Source organism: Pongo pygmaeus, chromosome 8 (assembly GCF_028885625.2).
Source record: "Pongo pygmaeus isolate AG05252 chromosome 8, NHGRI_mPonPyg2-v2.0_pri, whole genome shotgun sequence".
Classification (NCBI taxonomy): Eukaryota; Metazoa; Chordata; class Mammalia; order Primates; family Hominidae; genus Pongo; species Pongo pygmaeus.
The window spans coordinates 73,080,600-73,099,286 of NC_072381.2; the positions used below are offsets into that span (position 1 = coordinate 73,080,600).

The 18,687-nt window shown below is 44.3% G+C and overlaps 1 protein-coding gene across 8 annotated transcripts in view; it reads right to left on the minus strand.

Moving 5' to 3' along the window:
- Positions 1-18,687, minus strand: part of HK1 (hexokinase 1) — a 130,758-nt gene that overhangs the window by 110,006 nt on the left and 2,065 nt on the right. For 2 of the 8 annotated variants that reach the window (XM_054436626.1, XM_054436629.1), the window contains 2 exons: positions 8,059-8,255; positions 2,022-2,121 (listed from right to left, as the gene is read on the minus strand). In XM_054436626.1, the coding sequence (XP_054292601.1) occupies positions 2,022-2,048 (27 nt within the window). In that variant the 5' untranslated portion in view covers positions 2,049-2,121; positions 8,059-8,255. Of the gene's footprint in view, positions 1-2,021; positions 2,122-7,897; positions 8,256-18,687 lie in introns of all 8 variants that reach the window. The other 6 variants (XM_054436627.1, XM_054436624.1, XM_054436625.1 and 3 more) reach the window with 4 other exon arrangements.

Genomic DNA, 18,687 nt, shown 5'->3' on the forward strand with positions numbered 1-18,687 from the left:
GCTGGGCACGGAGGTTCACGCCTGTAATCGCAGCACTTTGGGAGGCTGAGGCGGGTGGATCACCTGAGGTCAGGAGTTCGAGACCAGCCTGGCCAACTTGGTGAAACCCCGTCTAAACTAAAAATACAAAAAATTAGCCAGGCGTGGTGGCAGGAGCCTGTAATCCCGGCTACTGGGGAGGCTGAGGCAGGAAAACTGCTTGAACCTGGGAGGCAGAGGTTGCAGTGAGCCAAGATTGCGCCATTGCATTCCAGCCTGGGCAACAAGAGTGAAACTCTGTTTCAAAAACAACAACAACAACAACAAACAAACAAATGAAAAACCCTGGGAGGCAGGAGGGATGCACCTGAGCTGGACTTTGCAAAGCCCTTCTCAAAGACGCTGAAGAGGGCATTGTAAACTACTCTTGTAGGACTGAGAGAAAGATGACCACCCCAGGCGTGCCCAAGCCCCTCACCTCTTGCCTCGAGGTGGAAGCAACTCCTTGAGCTTGTATTGTCCACTTTCAGATACTAATCAGGAATTAATTTGCCACCCAACGGCTGACCAGGGGAAAGTCTTCATAAAGCAAACAGGCCAGGCCACTGTGGTGATTTAAATGGGGCTCTGAGAGTGTTCTGGGATCAGGGCACTCAGTTAGTATGAGCACTGTGTTTGTCTTTGAGATCAACCCCACTGTGTCTCAATTTCCCAGATTGTTCTGTTGGTGGGGGGCGGGGTGGAACAGCTGTAGTCCTTGCTCTAGAGGGACCCAGCTACAGCATAGATTAATTTGAAATGAGCCGGCTACTCAGAACATAATTTGTCCCATAAACATTTTCCAGGGTTTATTTCAACATCCAGGGGGAGAATCAAAGCTCTTTAAGATGTAAGAATGGGCTTCTGGGCTGGGCACAGTGGCTCACACTGTAATCCCAACACTTTGGGAGGATGAGGTGGGAGGATCACTTGAAGCCAGGAGTTCAACACCAGCCTGGGAAGCACAGTACGACCTTGTCTCTGTTAAAATTTAAGAAAAAAAAAAAATTGACCAGGTGCAGTAGCTCACGCCTATAATCCCAGCACTTTGGGAGGCTGAGGTGGGCGGATCATATGAAGCCAGGGTTTCGAGACCAGCCTGGGCAACATGATGAAACCCCATCTCTACAAAAAAATACAAAATTAGCCAGGCATGGTGGCGCACGCCCGTAACTTCAGCTACTAGGAAGGCTGAGGCACAAGAATCACTTGAGCCAGGGAGGCGGAGGTTGCAGTGAGCCGAGATCGCACCATTGCACTCCATCCTGGGCAACAGAATGAAGCTCTGTCTCAAAAAAAAAAAAAAAAAAAAAAAAATTTTTTTAATGGGCAGAAGCCCATTTTTACATGGCAACATAAAATTCAGCCAGAGGGGGCTTCTCTTAGAGAAGAAAAAGCCAAACTCCTATTTCCAGCACACACTGATGACTTCGCAGCATAACTGTCTAAAAAGCAATTAACCAGGGGGATACAGAATGATCCTCTGGGCTTCCCTTGGTCAGAACACAAGTGGCCCCTGCTGCACCAAGACTTAGAGGCTGGGTCTGAGGGGGCTCCTGCCTAGCCTCATGACGCTTTCCTGCTGTGCTCTTGGTCAGAGTTTTCCCTCCTCTAAGATGGACCCCAACACACCCCTCTGCCAGGGAGAGCAGGTTGAGCAGGCTACGGTACATGTGACCCCTCTGAGAAGCTAAAGAAACACCAGAGCAGCTTGTAATCCCAGCACTTTGGGAGGCCGAGGTGGGCGGATCACCTGAGGTCAGGAGTTTGAGACCAGCCTGACCAACATGGAGAAACCCCATCTCTACAAAAAAATACAAAATTAGCCAGGCGCGGTGGCCCATGCCTGTAATCCTAGATACTCGGGAGGCTGAGGCAGGAGAATCGCTTAAACCTGGGAGGCAGAGGTGTAGTGAGCCGCAATCGCGCCACTACACTCTAGCCTGGGCGATGGAACAAAAACGTCTCAAAAAAGAAAGAAAGAAAGAAACACCAGAGCTTACCGATTCTCGCTGGCAGATCTGCCCCATTGTGGGGAGAGCACTTGCTGACCTCGGGTCCTTTCTTCTTCTTTTCTACTCTCAGCAGCTGGGTCTTGAACACCTAGAGAGAAGCCAAGTTCAAAGAAGGCAGGGTCGGAGGATTGTTGGTCTCATTTTTGTCCTCATCAATTAGGAAGCTAAACACCCTAATACTGAGAACCAAGACATAGTGCAGACACATTTCTAGATGATTTGTAAACCCAGGTAAAATGTCATAAAGTTTCTCCTTTTGTTTGTTTGAGGCAGGGTATTGCTCTGTTGCCCAGACTAGAGTGCAGTGGTGCCATCATAGCTCACTGCAGCTTCTGTTGCTCAGGCTGGTTTCGAACTCCTGGGCTCAAGCGAACCTCCCACCTCAGCCTCCTAAAGTGCTGGGTTACAGGCCTGAGCTACTGCACTCAGTCAAGGTTTCTGGCAGCCTGTCATTCTAGAAGAAATTCCCTGGAGCCTGGTCTGGAAGTGGTACCTCATCACCAACTACAACCTTCTCTGCTTATGACTATGTCCAAAGAAAGAGTCATGCTTTGGAGGGGAAATCCAATAGAAGTGGAAATTAGCAAAGATATCTCCAAAAGACCAAGCCAGAGTCTCACTCTGTTGACCAGGTTGGAGTGCAGTGGTGCCATCGTAGCACACTGCAGCCTCAAACTCGAACTCTTGGACACAAGCAATCCTCTTGCCTCAGCCTGCTGAGTAGCTGCAACCACAGGCATGCGCCACCATGCCAGGCTAATTTTTAATTTTTTTTTTTTTTGTAGAGACAGGGTCTTGCTATGTTGCCCAGGCTGGTCTTGAACCCCTGGTCTCAAGTGATTCCCCTGCCTCATCCTCACAAAGTGCTGGGATTACAGGTGTAAGCCACTGCGTTCAGTCTGCTTATGACTTTTAAAATCTCACCCTATAACTTTTTAAGGCTATTCTTTATAACATACACATTATTTATATGTGATTTTTTAAAAAATGAGCTATAATTCACATACCAAAAGACTCATCCTTTAAAGTGTATAATTCAGTGGTTTTCTGTATATTCATAAGGTTGTGCAACCATCATCACTAATTCCAGAAAATTTTCATCACCCTATAAGGAAACCCATACCCATCACCAGCCATTCTCATTGGATCCTTCCCCCAGACCCTGGCAACCACTAATCTACTTTCTGTGTCTGTGAATTTGCCTTCTGGCCATTTCACATAGGTGGACTCATGAAGATATATAATCTCAAAACAATTAAAATATATGTACTGAGGAATGTGTGATACGGTTAGGCTTTGTGTCCCCACCCAAATCTCATTTTGAATTATAATCCCCATAGTCCCCACAATCCCCAAATGTCAAGGGACAGAGCAGGTGGAAGTAGTTGGATCATGGGGGCGGTTCCCCCCATGCTGTTCTTGTGATAGTGAGTGGGTTCTCACGAGATCTGATGGTTTTATAAGGGGCTCTTCCCCCTTCACCCTGTACTTCTCCTTCCTGCAGCCGTATGAAGAAGGTGCCTTGCTTCCCCTTTGCCTTCCCGCCATGATTATAAGTTTCCTGAGGCCTCTCTAGCCATGCTGAACTGTAAGTCAATTAAACCTCTTTCCTTTTTAAATTACCCGGTCTCGGGCATTTCTTTTTTCTTTCTTTTCTTTTTTTTTTTTAACTCGAATACTTGTGTGATATTATTATGACATAATTGAGGGGCATTTCTTTAGAGCAGTGCAAAAACAGACTAATACAATGTGTCTGCAAAAATATTTTACTGATGGAGTGCATAACCAAAATGGTCTGGAGAGCCCTGGCTGAAAGCGTAAAGCCTTCTAGGATTTGTCCCTGGTTTCTCTGTGAGCTTCCTCTACACAGGCACTGATGGTTCCCCTAATTCAAAACAAAGCATGAGGCCAAGCGCCTCATGAGGTGGCCCACGCCTGTAATCCCAGCACGTTGGGAGGCCAAGGCGGGTGGATCACCTGAGGTCAGGAGTTCGAGACCAGCTTGACCAACAAGGTGAAACCCCCTCTCTACTAAATACAAAAAATTAGCTGGGCATGGTAGCACATGCCTGTAATCCCAGCTACTCGGGAGGCTGAGCCAGGAGAATCCCTTGAACCTGGGAGGCGGAGGTTGCAGTGAGCCGAGATTGCGCCATTGCACTCCAGCCAGGACAATGACAGCGAAACTCTGTCTCAAAAAACAAAAGTAAAGCATGATCTAAAAATAAAATATATGCCTTGCAATTATTTGTTTGCTTGTTTTTGAGACAGAGTCCTGCTCTGTCACCTGGGCTGGAGTGTAGTAGTGCAATCACACTAACTGCAGCCTCCACCTTCAGAGCTCAAGTGATCCTCCCACCTCAGCCTCTGCAGCTGGGACTACAGGCTCAAACTACCACAGCTGGCTAATTTTTTAATTTTTTGTAGAGACGGGATCTCACTATGTTGCCCAGGCTGGTCTTGAACCCCTGGGCTCAAGCGATTCTCCTCCCTCAGCTTCCCAAAGTGCTGGGATTACAGGTGTCAGCTCCTGCACTCGGCGATAATTTATGATTTAACTTTGTTTTTATAAAAAGATGTTCTCCTTATTATGCTATATGGGCTTAACAAATTTTGACAAATTCCACACACATTTTTGCCTTCCTTTCTGATTCCCAGGCAACTTCCCGAGTCTAGTTAAAACACTGCCTTGAATTACCAAAGTACTTACAGAGAATGCATGTTACCTCTTTCCCATTGGTATTTATTTCTTAAAAGCTCCCTGGGTCTGTAACATGACAGAGAAGATTATGCTATCACCCCCTTTCTTCCCAGGCTTTCAATGTTGTTACCCAGGAGACGGAGTAGGAGGAGGGGAAGGAACCCTTGGGACTGGCCCAGGGCATTCACTTTGAAGGTCATTCAAAGCAGAGTTGCTTTTTGTCTAGAGAGTGTTTGGTCTAGAGGTCATGTAGAAACTGGTATTTCCACCAGCCCATCATGCAGGCTGGTTTATAGCTAGTGGTTCCATTCTCCATATACTCTCCACCCTGAAGTAACTGGCCCTCTCTCTGGTATTCGCACAGGTCTCTGCAGAACTGTGCCCCTCTCTCCTTCTTCAAGATCTAGAGCATCTGTGTAAGCCAAGCATTGCCCTTCCCCCAAATCTGGCACAGGCACCATCATAACATAGCTTCAAATTTGATGCTTCGTTTATTGTGTCATTTACTTGAGTTTAGGGATCCTGACATCTCTACATTTTAATAACAGAAAAATCCACAATTCATTTGAATTTTGCTAATAGCTGGATTCCTTTCTGTTTTTTGTTTGTTTGTTTTGTTGTTGTTGTTGTTTTGAGATGGAGTCTCTCTCTGTCACCCAGGCTGGAGTGCAGTGGCGTGATTTCGGCTCACTGCAAGCTCCGCCTCCCGAGTTCACACCATTCTCCTGCCTCAGCCTCCTGAGTAGCTGGGACTACAGGCGCCCGCCACCTCGCCCTGCTAATTTTTTGTATTTTTAGTAGAGACCGTGCTAGCCAGGATGGTCTCGATCTCCTGACCTTGAGATCCACCCGCCTCGGCCTCCCAAAGTGTTGGGATTATAGGCGTGAGCCACCGCGCCCGGCCTGTTTGTTTGTTTTTTAAGGAATAGGATCTCACTGCTGGGTGCGGTGGCTCATGCCTGTAATCCCAGCATTTGGGGAGGCCAAGGTGGGCAGATCACCTGAGGTCAGGAGTTCGAGACCAGTGTGGCCAACATGGTGAAACCCTGTCTCTACTAAAAATCCAAAAAAATTAGCTGGGCGTGGTGGTCGGCACCTGTAGTTCCAGCTATTCGGGAGGCTGAGGCAGGAGAATGGCGTGAACCTGGGAGGCGGAGCTTGCAGTGAGCTGACATCATGTCATTGCACTCCAGCCTGGGTGACAAAGACAGACTCTGTCTTAAAAAAAAGAAAAAAGAAAAACTAAAAAGATTACTGAGCGTGGTGGTGAGTGCCTGTAATCCCAGCTACTCTGGAGGCTGAGGCAGGAGAATCACTTGAACCCTGGAGTCGGAGGTTGCAGTAAGCTGAGGTTGTGCCACTGCACTCCAGCCTGGGCAACAGGCAAGATGCTGTCTCAGAAAAAGGGAAATAGGATCTCACTATGTTGCCCAGGCTGGTCTCGAACTGCTGGGCTCCAGTGATCCTCCTCCCTCAGCTTCCCAAAGTGCTGGGATTACACAAGTGAGCCACTCCACTTGGCTTAGCAGCTGGATTCCTTGTTCCTTTCCAGTAATGCTTTTTTTTTACATAGTTTTTGCCTTGCTTTCAGAGAGGATGTACCCACTATTCAATTGACTTCCACTTTGCCCTTAAACAACTCTCTTGGAGGTCATTAAATTCAATAAATTAGCATTTATTGAATACTTCCTGTCTGCGAGGCACTGCTATAAATATAATACCTCACAGGCATTAGTTCACAAGAACTCCTCATAAGTTCTATTTTCCCAATTTTACACATGAGGAAACTGAGGCTCACAGCAGTCAAGTAGCTTCCCAAGGTCATATGGCTGTAAGTTAACCAAGCTGAGATTTGAAATCAGGCTCCTCCATTCTTAACCAAGCTCGCACACTGTCCCTCAACTGCAGAGCATCAGTCCCAAACCCTGAGGTAGTAGAGGACAGATGGGTACTCAAGGAAGAGAGGCATTTTACAAGTTTCAAACTGTGAGGAATATCAGCACAGCATTTGCCTTAAAAAAAATCATAGATGGCATTATCTCAGTCACCTCAAACAAAAAGATTTAACTATAGTGAGCTTTGGCCCAGTTACAAATTACTGTGTATCCCTGGGAAAGTGTTTGCCTCTCTCTGGGCCTCATCTGTAAAATAAGTGGGCTTAAACCCCAGGATCTACCTTTTAAGATCCTGAGACTTGGATAGCTCTTTCTTTTCTTTTCTTTTCTTTTCTTTCTTTCTTTTTTTTTTTTTTGAGACAGAGTCTCACTCCGTCACCCAGGCTGGAATGCAGTGCAGTGGTGCGAACTTGGCTCACTGCAACCTCTTGTTGCAGCCTCCGCCTCCTGTGTTCAAGCAATTCTCGTCCCTCAGTCTCCTGAGTAGCTGGGACTACAGTTGCCTGCCACCATGCCTGGCTAATTTTTGTATTTTTAGTAGAGATGGGGTTTCACCATGTTGGCCAGGCTGGTCTCGAACTCTTGACCTCAAGTAATCTGCCTACCTTGGCCTTCTAAAGTGCTAGGATTACAGGCATGAGCCATCACGCCCAGCCAGCTCTTTATTTTTATTTATATTATTATTATTATTATTATTATTGAGACAGGGTCTCACTCAGTCACCCAGGCTGGAGTGCAGTGGTGCGATCTTGGGCTCACTACAGCCTTGAGCTCCTGTGCCCAAGTGATCCTTCCACCTCAGCCTCCAGAGTAGCTGGGACCACAGGCATGCACCACCACATCAGGCTAATTTTTTTTTTTTAATTTTGGTAGAGATGGGATCTCTCTATTTTGCCCAGGCTGGTCTCAAACTCCTGGCCTCAAGTGATCCTCCTGCCTTGGCCTCTCAAAGTGCTGGAATTACAGGTGTGAGCCACCGCACCCTGCCAGATTATCCCTTCATTCATTTTTTTTTTTTTTTTTTTTTTTTTTTGAGACTGAGTTTCGCTCTTGTCACCCAAGCTGGAGTGCAATGGCGCAATCTTGGCTCACCGCAAACTGCCTCCTGGGTTCAAGCGATTCTCCTGCCTCAGCCTCTGAAGTAGCTGGGATTACAGGCACTTGCCACCATATCCAGCTAAATTTTTTTTTTGTATTTTTAGTAGAGATGGAGTTTCACCATGTTGGCAGGCTGGTCTCAAACTCCTGACCTCAGGTGATCCACCCACCTCGGCCTCCCAAAGTGCTGGGACTATAGGCATGAGCCACTGCGCCCGGCTCATTCATTTTGTTTTACAGAGAAGAACAGGAAGCTGCTTAAGGCGAAAAGCCAGAGAGAGAGTCTCATGCAGGAGTCAGGTCGTCACAGCCCAGGCTACCCCCCACTTGCCTTGGGATGACTTGAGACACCTTTGCTTGCTCTTCATTTGGGCTCACTCTCATTTTTTCCAAAAGGACAACATACACTGTCCTTGCAATCCAACTGTGGATTCTTGGCACAAAGCAGGTGTGGGTGGGTGTTTGGGCTCTTTTCCTCCTCAGGAACAATGCTCTGGGGAACAGTTCTTTAGTTGGTTAGTTGAAGTCCTGAAAACAGAAGAGACAAAAGATGTATTTGTCGTAAAATCAAGAGTCACCAAAGGCTTGCAAGGGGTAGAGCCTGCGCCAGCGTCCTGGGGAAGGAAGGCATCCTTGGATGTTACTCCAGGACTTGTGGGCAGGGGATGGGGCACTTGGATGCCCTTGACATTCAGACAGTGCTTCATGGTTATGAAGTTCTTTTATCCCATTGAGACCTCAGAAACCTTGGGTGTGGGGACAGGAATGGTGACAATGGTGAGGAGGACGGTGATATTGAAGATGGTGATGACAATGGCCACTCGTGTGCATTGAGCCAGGTATTGTGCTAAGGACTTCATGTGCCCTGATTCCTGGAAGTGTCCCAACATTAGTAGAAACCCTTTTCAGGAGGGAAGCCGAAGCTTAGAGGAGTTAATTCAGGCACTCATGGAAATGCAACAGTAGCAGAGCTGGGTGTTGTACTTAGGTCTCTTCAGCCCTGGAGCCTTAATTCTTTGTTTTATGGGTGCTCTAGCTGAGGCTTAGAGCGGGTAAGTAGCTCAGAGCTAAAAAAAACAACGCGGGTTTTAAAATGTGTGGAGAGATGAAATGCCCACTCTGTGGCCAAAATAGAGCAGGCAAACCTCTGGTTGGCACCAAAGAGAGCTGGGCTAGACTTGGCAGCCAAAGTTCTAATGGATATTCCAGGCCACCTTTTTCCTTCCTCCTCCCTTCCCTTCCTTTATTCTTTGGAGACAAAATCTTCTGTTGTTTCACTCTCTTTCATTGTGCACAATCCTAAGGGTGACTCACCACCATTCCTGACCCAAACCCTTCCTTTTTTCCTACTATTCTTATATCCTGTCTTCATGGAGCTTACAGTCTCTGGAGGAAACAGAGATTAAGAAATCACACAAATCACAGTTGCAAATTGTGAATCATGATAGCTATCAAGAAGAAGTATAGGAAGCCACAACATCTAATCCTGGGGTTCATGAACAGCCTCCTATAGAAAGTGACATTGAATCTGGGACACATTGGTCTAAGTCAGAGTTTTCTTTGGAGGCCCCTGAGGCAGGGATCAGGTAAGCCTCAATAAAAGAGGAGGAAGAGGACAGCACATCCTGGTACTTATTAATCTGCCCCCTCTGCATTTGGGATTTTACTGAGAGTGGGCTGGCTTGGTCCCCGTCCTCCAGGGTGGTGGTTCTCAAAGTGTGGTCCCTGCACCAGTAACAACAGCATTAGGTGGGAACTTGTTAGAAATGCACATTCTTGGGCCCTTCCCCAGAACTACTGAATGGAAAACTTTGAGGTGGAACCAAGAATTTGTGTTTTAACGAGCCCTCCTGGTGATTCTGTGACCTACTAAAGTTTGAGAGCCCTGTTCTAGATGCCTACAGTCATGTGGATTCACTCATTAAAAGTATAGAAGATCTCAGTTCTCTCTCACTCTCTCATGTTCTCCACATGGAAGAGGAAGCCATAAACGATATTTTGAGAGGTCTGATAGGAGTCTGCAGCTATAGAGACACATAGGACAGGTTGTTTGATAAAGTGGAGAGTAGGAGACAAAAATGCAAAGATTTTAGCAATTCAGAGATTAGTGGCACAGGGGATGAAACTCCAGAAGTTAAAAGCATATTATTTGAAAACTGGAAAGAACCTAGCACATCATATTCCACTCCCACCCTCACTGTCTTCGCTCATTCAGGCTGCTACAACAAATTACCATTGGCTAGGTAACTTACAAATGATGGAAATGTAAGTTTCACAGTTCTGGAGGCCAGGAAATCCAAGATTATGTCACCAGCAGTTTTGATGCCTGCCTGGTGAGGGCTCATTTCTCAAAGACAGCCTTCTTACTATGTGCTCACTGGTAGAAGGGGCAGAGAAGCTCTCTAGGGTCTCCTTTATAAGGGGATGAATCACATTCATGAGGGCTCCACCCTCATGACCTAACAACCTCCAAAGACCCCACCTTCTAATATTATCACATCGGAGATTAGGTTTCAATTATGAATTTGGGGGGCCATAAACATGCAGACCATAGCACCAACCCAAGACAAGATCCAGATAGGTGCTACCTCACTCTTTAAAAAACCTTTTCCAGGCCGGGCGTGGTGGCTCACTCCTGTAATCCCAGCACTTTGGGAGGCTGAGGTGGGCAGATCACAAGCTCAGGAGATTGAGACCATCCTGGCTAACACAGTGAAACCCTGTCTCTGCTAAAAATACAAAACAAAAAAATTAGCTGGGCATGGTGGCAGGTGCCTGTAGTACCAGCTACTTGGGAGGCTGAGGCAGGAGAATGGCGTGAACCCAGGAGGCGGAGCTTGCAGTGAGCCGAGATCTCTCCAGCCTGGGTGACAGTGTGAGACTCTGTCTAAAAAAAAAACCTTTTTTCATCATTGGCCGGTTAAATCTGAGATGCAATCTACCTCTGTCTGACCTGTTTCCCTTGGCCTTAGTTCTCTAGATTCTTGCAGGTAAATCCTTTCATCCTTCCTCGTGTCTGCCCAAGGATGACAATATGGGTGGTTCTTAGTGAAGACACAATCACTGATCAACCAAAGTATAAAATAAGCTCCTGGACTTATAAATGCTTTTATTAAAGCAAGAGTGAAGGTGAAAGAAACTTCAAGCACATGTGCTCTCCAACTGAGCGGCTGACATGAGGGTGGCTTTGTAGATTGGGCCACATTCTGGAGAATGTTAAGTAAATTTTGCGAGGTCCTGATTCCTAACTCTGACCCAGGCCTCCAACGTCCTAGGTCACAGACACCTCTCACATGTGGTTTCCCTTAAGTCCTGCATTTATGACTTGACTGATGAGGAAGAAATTTTTGGATCACATATTTAAACTATCATTGCTTGTTATGGGTACTAAATACTTCACAGCCCAAAATCTACTTAGTTTCTGGAGAAACATGTTTCTTGGGTCATTCTGAGGTTCCCCATCAAACATTCGATCTACATATGTTCATTCATACGTTCATTTAACCATTCAGCACATCCTGCAAACCCCATGCAGACCCAGTTCATCCTCCTCAGTCTACCTGCAATTGGGCACTACTCAATTTCTTCTCCAAATCAAGACACCCAAGTCAACCACGGACAAGTTCTACTTCAAAGAATGTGCTAACAAAAGACCCAATTCAGAGAAAGCAAATGTGACAGAGTACAAAAGAGCAGCTTCAATTCTCCTTTGAACCATATTTGCATGTTGTCCCAACGCCCTTCACCACATGAGGAAGAAGGCAGAGAAAGGATTAGCCCATTTTAGAAAGAGCCAGACTAAAGCCCAGGAAGAAATACAACACAGAGACCTGCCTCTCAGCCTGGGCCTCCCACCACCAACCAGTGCTCCCTAGGCCTGTGAAGGCTCTTGGCGACACCATCATAAGGAGACAACATCAGCCCATGAGTGATAATACAGCATCGACCAAAACAAAACTTCCAAAGAAAATTACCATGAAATGGGCCTCTGACATTTCTTGCATAAAGATGGTCTTTGAAGAGTCACACCACAATAAAAACTCACTCCTCTGAGGCTAGAATCACAGCTTCTCTACACTCTTGATGATGCCGGACAAAAATGTGACCACATGCTCTTCAACTGGCTTCCCACCAAACACTGGAGAGCGAGCTCATGTGCCCACCACTGCGTAATAACCCAAGCCAAATCTCTGTTTTATTTTTACCAATAAGGGAAAAAAAAAAACACTTCATCTTACCACAACAGTCCATTGAATTCAAGCCTTTTCACAGAGGAAGCAAAAGACTTCTTAATCTCTAGCAAAAAATGCCAGCTATGTGCTCCCACAGGGTTCCAGTCGCTGGAGGCCGCAGGGCACCAGGACTACCACAGTAACTTCCCAGCTGATCTACAATTCAATTCTCTTTTGTGCAAAACTCCAGACGCTGTCCAACAGTTCGGATCCAAGCTTCAATCCCGGGACGTTCCAGCCTTGTCGTCAGCCCCAGTGCATTCTCTGACCTGGAAAGCAGACTCAGAAATCAGGACTAGAATCTGGGGCCCAGAGCTTGACCACATAGCTTTAGCTGCCTTTGAGAGGAGAGATGGATTTCCAATTTGATCCATAGTGCTTTCCATGTAGCAGCTACCAGAGTAAAACGGGATGGGTAAGTGGGCAGTGTGTGGAGTAGAACTACAGAGCCCTCAAAAAGCTTCATAGACAAAATACAGATTAAACATACATATTCTCAAGGAAAGCCAGCCAGGCAGCCATAGTGTAAGCAGTGAGTGCTTTACAGCAAGTGCTTCAGATGTCAGAGGAAATGGCAGGGAGTTTCCAAGAAGATGGATTGGAATACGAACATTGGCTAACCTGTCAGTTTCCCTAGGAAATGTCAGTCTCATTTCCTCTGCCCCCTCAGTCCTAACCCTACCATCACATTTATTTTTGTGCCCAGCTTTGTCCCTTATCCCTCCACAGTTCACTATAAAACAAACCTTTTTTTTTTTTTGAGACGGAATCTCGCTGTTGTTGCCCAAGCTGGAGTGCAATGGCACAATCTCGGCTCACTGCAACCTCCGCCTCCCAGGTTCAAGCAATTCTCCTGCCTCAGCTTCCTGAGTAGCTGGGATTACAGGCGCCTGCCACCACACCCAGCTAAGTTTTGTATTTTTAGTACAGACGGGGTTTCGTCATGTTGGCCAGGCTGGTCTCGAACTCCTGACCTCAGGTGATCTGCCCGTGTCGGCCTCCCAAAGTGCTGGGATTACAGGTGTGAGCCCTGTGCCTTGCCTAAAACAAACCACTTTTATCAGCACTCAGTTGTGTGGTAAATAGTATTTTATCTAGGCTTATAAGGAGCTATAAAAATACAAAAGATGGGGGTGGGAAAGCCTTTTTGTAATATATAATAATAAATGAAAAAAGCTAGATAAAATTTCTAAAGTAGAATCCTATTTATTTATTTAGACACAGGGTCTTACTCTGTCGCCCAGGCTGGAGTGCAGTGGCATGATCATGGCTCACTGCAGCCTCGACCTCCCAAGGCTCAGGTGATCCACCTGCCTCAGCCTCTGAGTAGCTGGGACAACAGGTAGGCACCACCATGCCTGGCTAATTTTTGTATTTTTAATAGAGGTGGGGTTTCAACATGTTGCCCAGGCTGGTCTCGAGCTCCTGGCCTCAAGCAATCCTCCTGTCTCAGCCTCCCAAAGTGCCAGGATTATAGGCATGAGCCACTGCACCCAGCCAAAAAGAAAATTTTAAATGCTTTCAGAGACACAAAACAGATTACTCAAAAAGGAACAAGAACCAGATTGGCATTAGACTTGCAACAATGATGCAAGAAAAGAATAAGGTAATAGATTTAAAGAACAGAAGAAAGGGATCTTTGAATCTGGAATTTTATATCCAGCGAAATTAGCATTCAAATATGATGGCATAATAAAAATATTTTCAGTCATTTAAACCCTCAGCTTCCCACATAGTATCCCTCAAAACACTTAGAGGAAGCCAAATAAGTGAAGGTTTATGAATAATAACACAGAACTAAAATTCTAGACCATTTCAGTATGATGGGCTATAGGGGTAAGAGAGACCAAAATACATAAAAGCATGCTGAAATACTTGTCTTCTTTGGGAGAAGATACATCTATCAATCCTTTGCTTGCATCCTATGTATATGTAGGATATATATAGATATATAAAATATCCTATTATATGTAATTATATATAAACATAATAGTTATAATTGTAAATAATTATTAATTAAATGATTGAATAATTTGATGTTTAATTATTATGTTAATAATTAAATAATTTTAATCATTTAAAATTAATATCTTAAAATTAAGATATTAATTTTTTTTTTAAGACAGAGTCTTACCATGTCGCCCAGGCTGGAGGGCAGTGGCACGATCTCAGCTCACTGCAACCTCCGCCTCCCGGGTTGGAGCAATTCTCATGGCTCAGCCTCCCGAGTAGCTGGGATTACAGGAGTGCACTACCACACCCGGCTAATTTTTGTATTTTTAGTAGAGACAGGATTTCACCATGTTAACTAGGCTGGTCTCAAACTCACAACCTCAGGTGATCCACCCGCCTCGGCCTCCCAAAGTGCTGGGATTACAGGCATGAACCACTGTGCCTGGCCAGATGTTAATATTCTAATAAATTAACCTCTGAATATTAAAGCAAGACTTGTTAGACCTACGGAAATATTCTGACAAATCCATATTATAAGAATAAATTTAAATGTATTTTTCTCTGCCATTAGATCAAGCAAGCAAACAAACAAAATCAACAAAGTTATAAAAGATTTGAACAACAAAACAAGTTTAATCTAATAAATATATAAAATTACTTATTTAATACAGAATATATATATATATATATATATATTTTTTTTTTTTTTTAAGAAGGAGTTTCGCTCTTGCTGCCCAGGCTGGAGTGCAATGACGCAATCTTGGCTCACTGCAACCTCTGCCTCCTGGGTTCAAGCGATTCTCCTTCCTCAACCTCCCAAGTAGCTGGGATTACAGGCGCCCGGCACCACGCCCAGCTAATTTTTTTGTATTTTTGGTAGAGACAGGATTTCACTATGTTGGCCAGGCTGGTCTCAACTCCTGACCTCAGGCGATCCACCTGCCTCGGCCTCCCAAAGTGCTGGGATTACAGGCATGAGCCACTGTGCCCAGCTAATACAGACTATATTTTAAGTGCACATGAAAAGCACTCAAATTTCAAAGCAAACATATTTATAAAGCAAGTCTTAATAAATTTGTAAATAATTAAGATAATTTAGACCAGGGATTGACAAACTGAATTGCAGGACAAATCCAGCCTGTCACTTATTTTTGTAATTAAAGTTTTATTGGAACCAAGTCATACCCGTTCATTTACATGTTGTCTATGGCTCCTTTTTTGTTACAACAGCACAGATCATATGGCCCACAGAGCCTACAATTGTGACTGCCTGGCCCTTTACAGAAATAATTAGTCAATCCCTGATATAGGCCATAGATCAACACACAATTAAGTTAAAATTAATAAAATGACCAAATTTAAAACAATATACTTGGAAATTATAAATGTACAAACTTAAGCTTTTTTTCTTTTTAAAAATTTTATTTTTTATATATTTTTTAATCTAGTAGAGACGGGGTCTCGCCATGTTGCCCAGGCTGGTCTCAAATTCCTGGTCTCAAGCTATCCTCCCGCCTTGGCCTCCCAAAGTGCTGGGATTACAGGCGTGAGCCACCGCGCCCGGCCTTAAAAGGTTTTTTTTTGTTGTTTTTTGTTTTAATAACTCATGAGTAAAATAAGACATTGTAATGGGAATTAAAAATATTTAGAATTGGTGGTTAGGATATAGGATGGTAAGAGGGGAGCAGTAGACCATTGTGTCCACTATACCAATTAGAAAAAAACTATATGGACAAACTAAAAAACATATATATTTCTTTTTAGAGACACTGGAAGGCTGGAAATCTAATGGAACTAAATTCCAGAACAGAAGGGACCCTTCCAAAGTGAGTGGAGATTCGTGACTGCTTTCCTCTATGAGAGCATTTGTTGAGGCTCGGCCTGGGCTGGGGGAGATTAGACTTGCCAGAATAGAGGCAAGACTACTCAGAAAGAATGAGAAATCAGCCAGCTTTTATGGTCATGTGAGCTGGCTAGACACAGTAGAATCTGGAGAAGCTTCAAATGCATAGCTGGTTTTCCCCACCTGCCATTTCGCCCCATAGGATTTTTGCTAAGTTCTGGGCAGTAAAGAAGGCTAGATTGAAATTCAGAGAAAGACGTCCTATAATATTGTTGTATTTGAGAAAGAGAAGACTGCTTGAAAACAGGGCCTGTAATAAACACAAGACAGGCATGACTCTAAGATATTTGAAACTGTTTTTTTTTTTTTGACAGAGTTTTGCTCTGTCGCCCAGGCTGGAGTGCAGTGCTGCCATCTCAGCTCATAGCAACCTCTGCCTCCTTAGTTCAAGCAATTCTCCTGCCTCAGCCTCCTAAGTAGCTGGGATTACATGTATGTGACACCATGCCCAGCTATTTTTTGTATTTTTAGTAGAGACAAAGTTTCACCATGTTGGCCAGACTGGTCTCAAACTCCTGACCTCAGGTGATCTGCCTGCTTTGCCCTCCCAAAGTGCTGGGATTAGAAACGTGAGCCATTGCACCTAGCTGAAACTATTTTTTAAATTAAAATTTGAAAAATTTAAAAAATACAGATGAGGTCTCACTATGTTGCCCAGGCTGGTCTTGAACTCCTGAGCTCAAGTGATCATCCTGCCTCAGCCTACCAACGTGGTAGGATGCCAGGTATGAGACACCATGCTCAGCTGATATTTGAAACGAAAAGTGAACTGATCCAGCTCAATATCAGACTGGATCAAAGTGATCAGTCCATCACCTTAGCTGCCTGAGAGAAGAAAGAGTGTTCTCTCTCTGGTGAAAAATAATATCTACATCAGACTCTATGGCTATTTATGCATAATATTAAAAAAAATATGCAAAGAAGTAGAAAAATGTGGCCTGTAAGCAAGAGAAAAAATAGACAACAGAAACAGAAACAGTCCTACAGGTAACCCAGATGTTGGAATTAGCAGACAAGGACTTTAAGATGCTTTTTTGTAATTATGTTAAAGAAAAATAAAATAAAAGTTAGACAAAATGGATGAAAAGATAAATAATGTCAATAGAGAAATTAAATCTCTGAAAAAGAACACGGATATTCTACAATTGAAAAATATAATGTTTTAAATTAAGAATTCATTGGCTAGGCTTAAGAGCAGTTTGGCCACAGCAGAAAAAAATCTATCACTGAACTTGAAGACTAGTTATTAGAAATTATGCAAACTGGCGGGGCGCAGTGGCTCATGCCTGTAATCCCAGCACTTTGGGAGGCCAAGGCAGGGGGATCCACCTGAGGTCAGGAGTTCGACACCAGCCTGGCCAACATGGTGAAACCCCATCTCTACTAAAAATACAAAAGTTAGGCTGGGCGCAGTGGCTCACGCCTGTAATCCCAGCACTTTGGGAGGCCAAGGCGGGCAGATCATGAGGTCAGGAGATCGAGACCATCCTGGCTGACACGGTGAAACTCCATCTCTACTAAAAATACAAAAAAAATTAGCCAGGTGTGGTGGCAGGCGCCTGTAGTCCCAGCTACTTGGGAGTCTGAGGCAGGAGAATGGCATGAACCCCGGAGGTGGAGCTTGCAGTGAGCCAAGATCACGCCACTGCACTCCAGCCTGTGTTACAGAGTGAGACTCCATCTCAAATAAATATATAAATAAATAAAAATACAAAAGTTAGCTAGGCATGGTGGCGGGCACCTATAACCCAGCTATTTGGGAGGCTGAGGCAGGAGAATTGCTTGAACCCAAGAGGCGGAAATTTCAGTGAGCTGAGATTGCACCACTGCAGTCCAGCCTGGCTGACAGAGTGAGACTCCATCTCAAAAAAAAAAAAAAAAAGTAAAAAAGAAAGAAAAGAAATTATGCAAACTGAAGCACGGAGGAAAAAAATAGCAAAAAAACTGGAACAGAACTTGAGAGAGATGTAAGACAGCGTGAAATGCTCTAATGTTTGCATATTGGAATTTCAGAAGGAAAGAGGAGAAATAATGAGTCGTAAAACAAGAATTTTCAAAAAAACAATGAAAGATATTAACCCACAGATTCAAGAAGATCTTAGCAAAGCCCAAGCAAGATAAATTAAAAAAAAAAAAAAAAGAACACCCACACTAAAACAAAAACACATCCAAGCACATTATAGTTAAACAACTGTTGGAAACTAAAGAGAAAGAGAAATCCTTACAAACAGCCAGAAAGAAAAAAAAACTTGCAGAAAAACATTAATAAGAATTATAACTGACTTCCCAAAATAAATTACGGAAGCCAGAAGAAAGTGAAATGACATTCTTAAAATACTGGAGGAAAAAACTACCAAACTAGAACTGTGTATTGTGTATTCTTAAAAAAAGAGGGGTAAAAAGACATTTTCAGACAAACAAAAGTTGAGTGAATTTACTACCATCAGTGCTGTACTACAAGGAATGCTAAAACTGCTTAGATCTGCCATCTAAGATCTGTTTCTAAATAAGTGCCAGCTCCATTAGAACATTTTCATCAGAGATTAATAACCTGGGCACCAGAGACCCTTAAGGTAGAAGGTGATATCCATAAGCTTCTGTGGGAAAAAAATACAAATTAATTTCCGATAGTCTGTAACTGAAATTTAGCATTTCCTTTAATTATGAATGTGGGCAACAAACCCACTAGTGCTAGCAGCATCTGTGACTGTCTCCAGTGGAAATCACAAATATATTGGGTCAGGCGCAGTGGTTCATGCCTGTAATCCCAGCACTTTTGGAGGCCAAGGCAGGCGGATCACCTGAGGCCAGGAGTTTGAGACCAGCTTGGCCAACATGGCAAAACCCCGTCTCTACCAAAAATACAAAAATT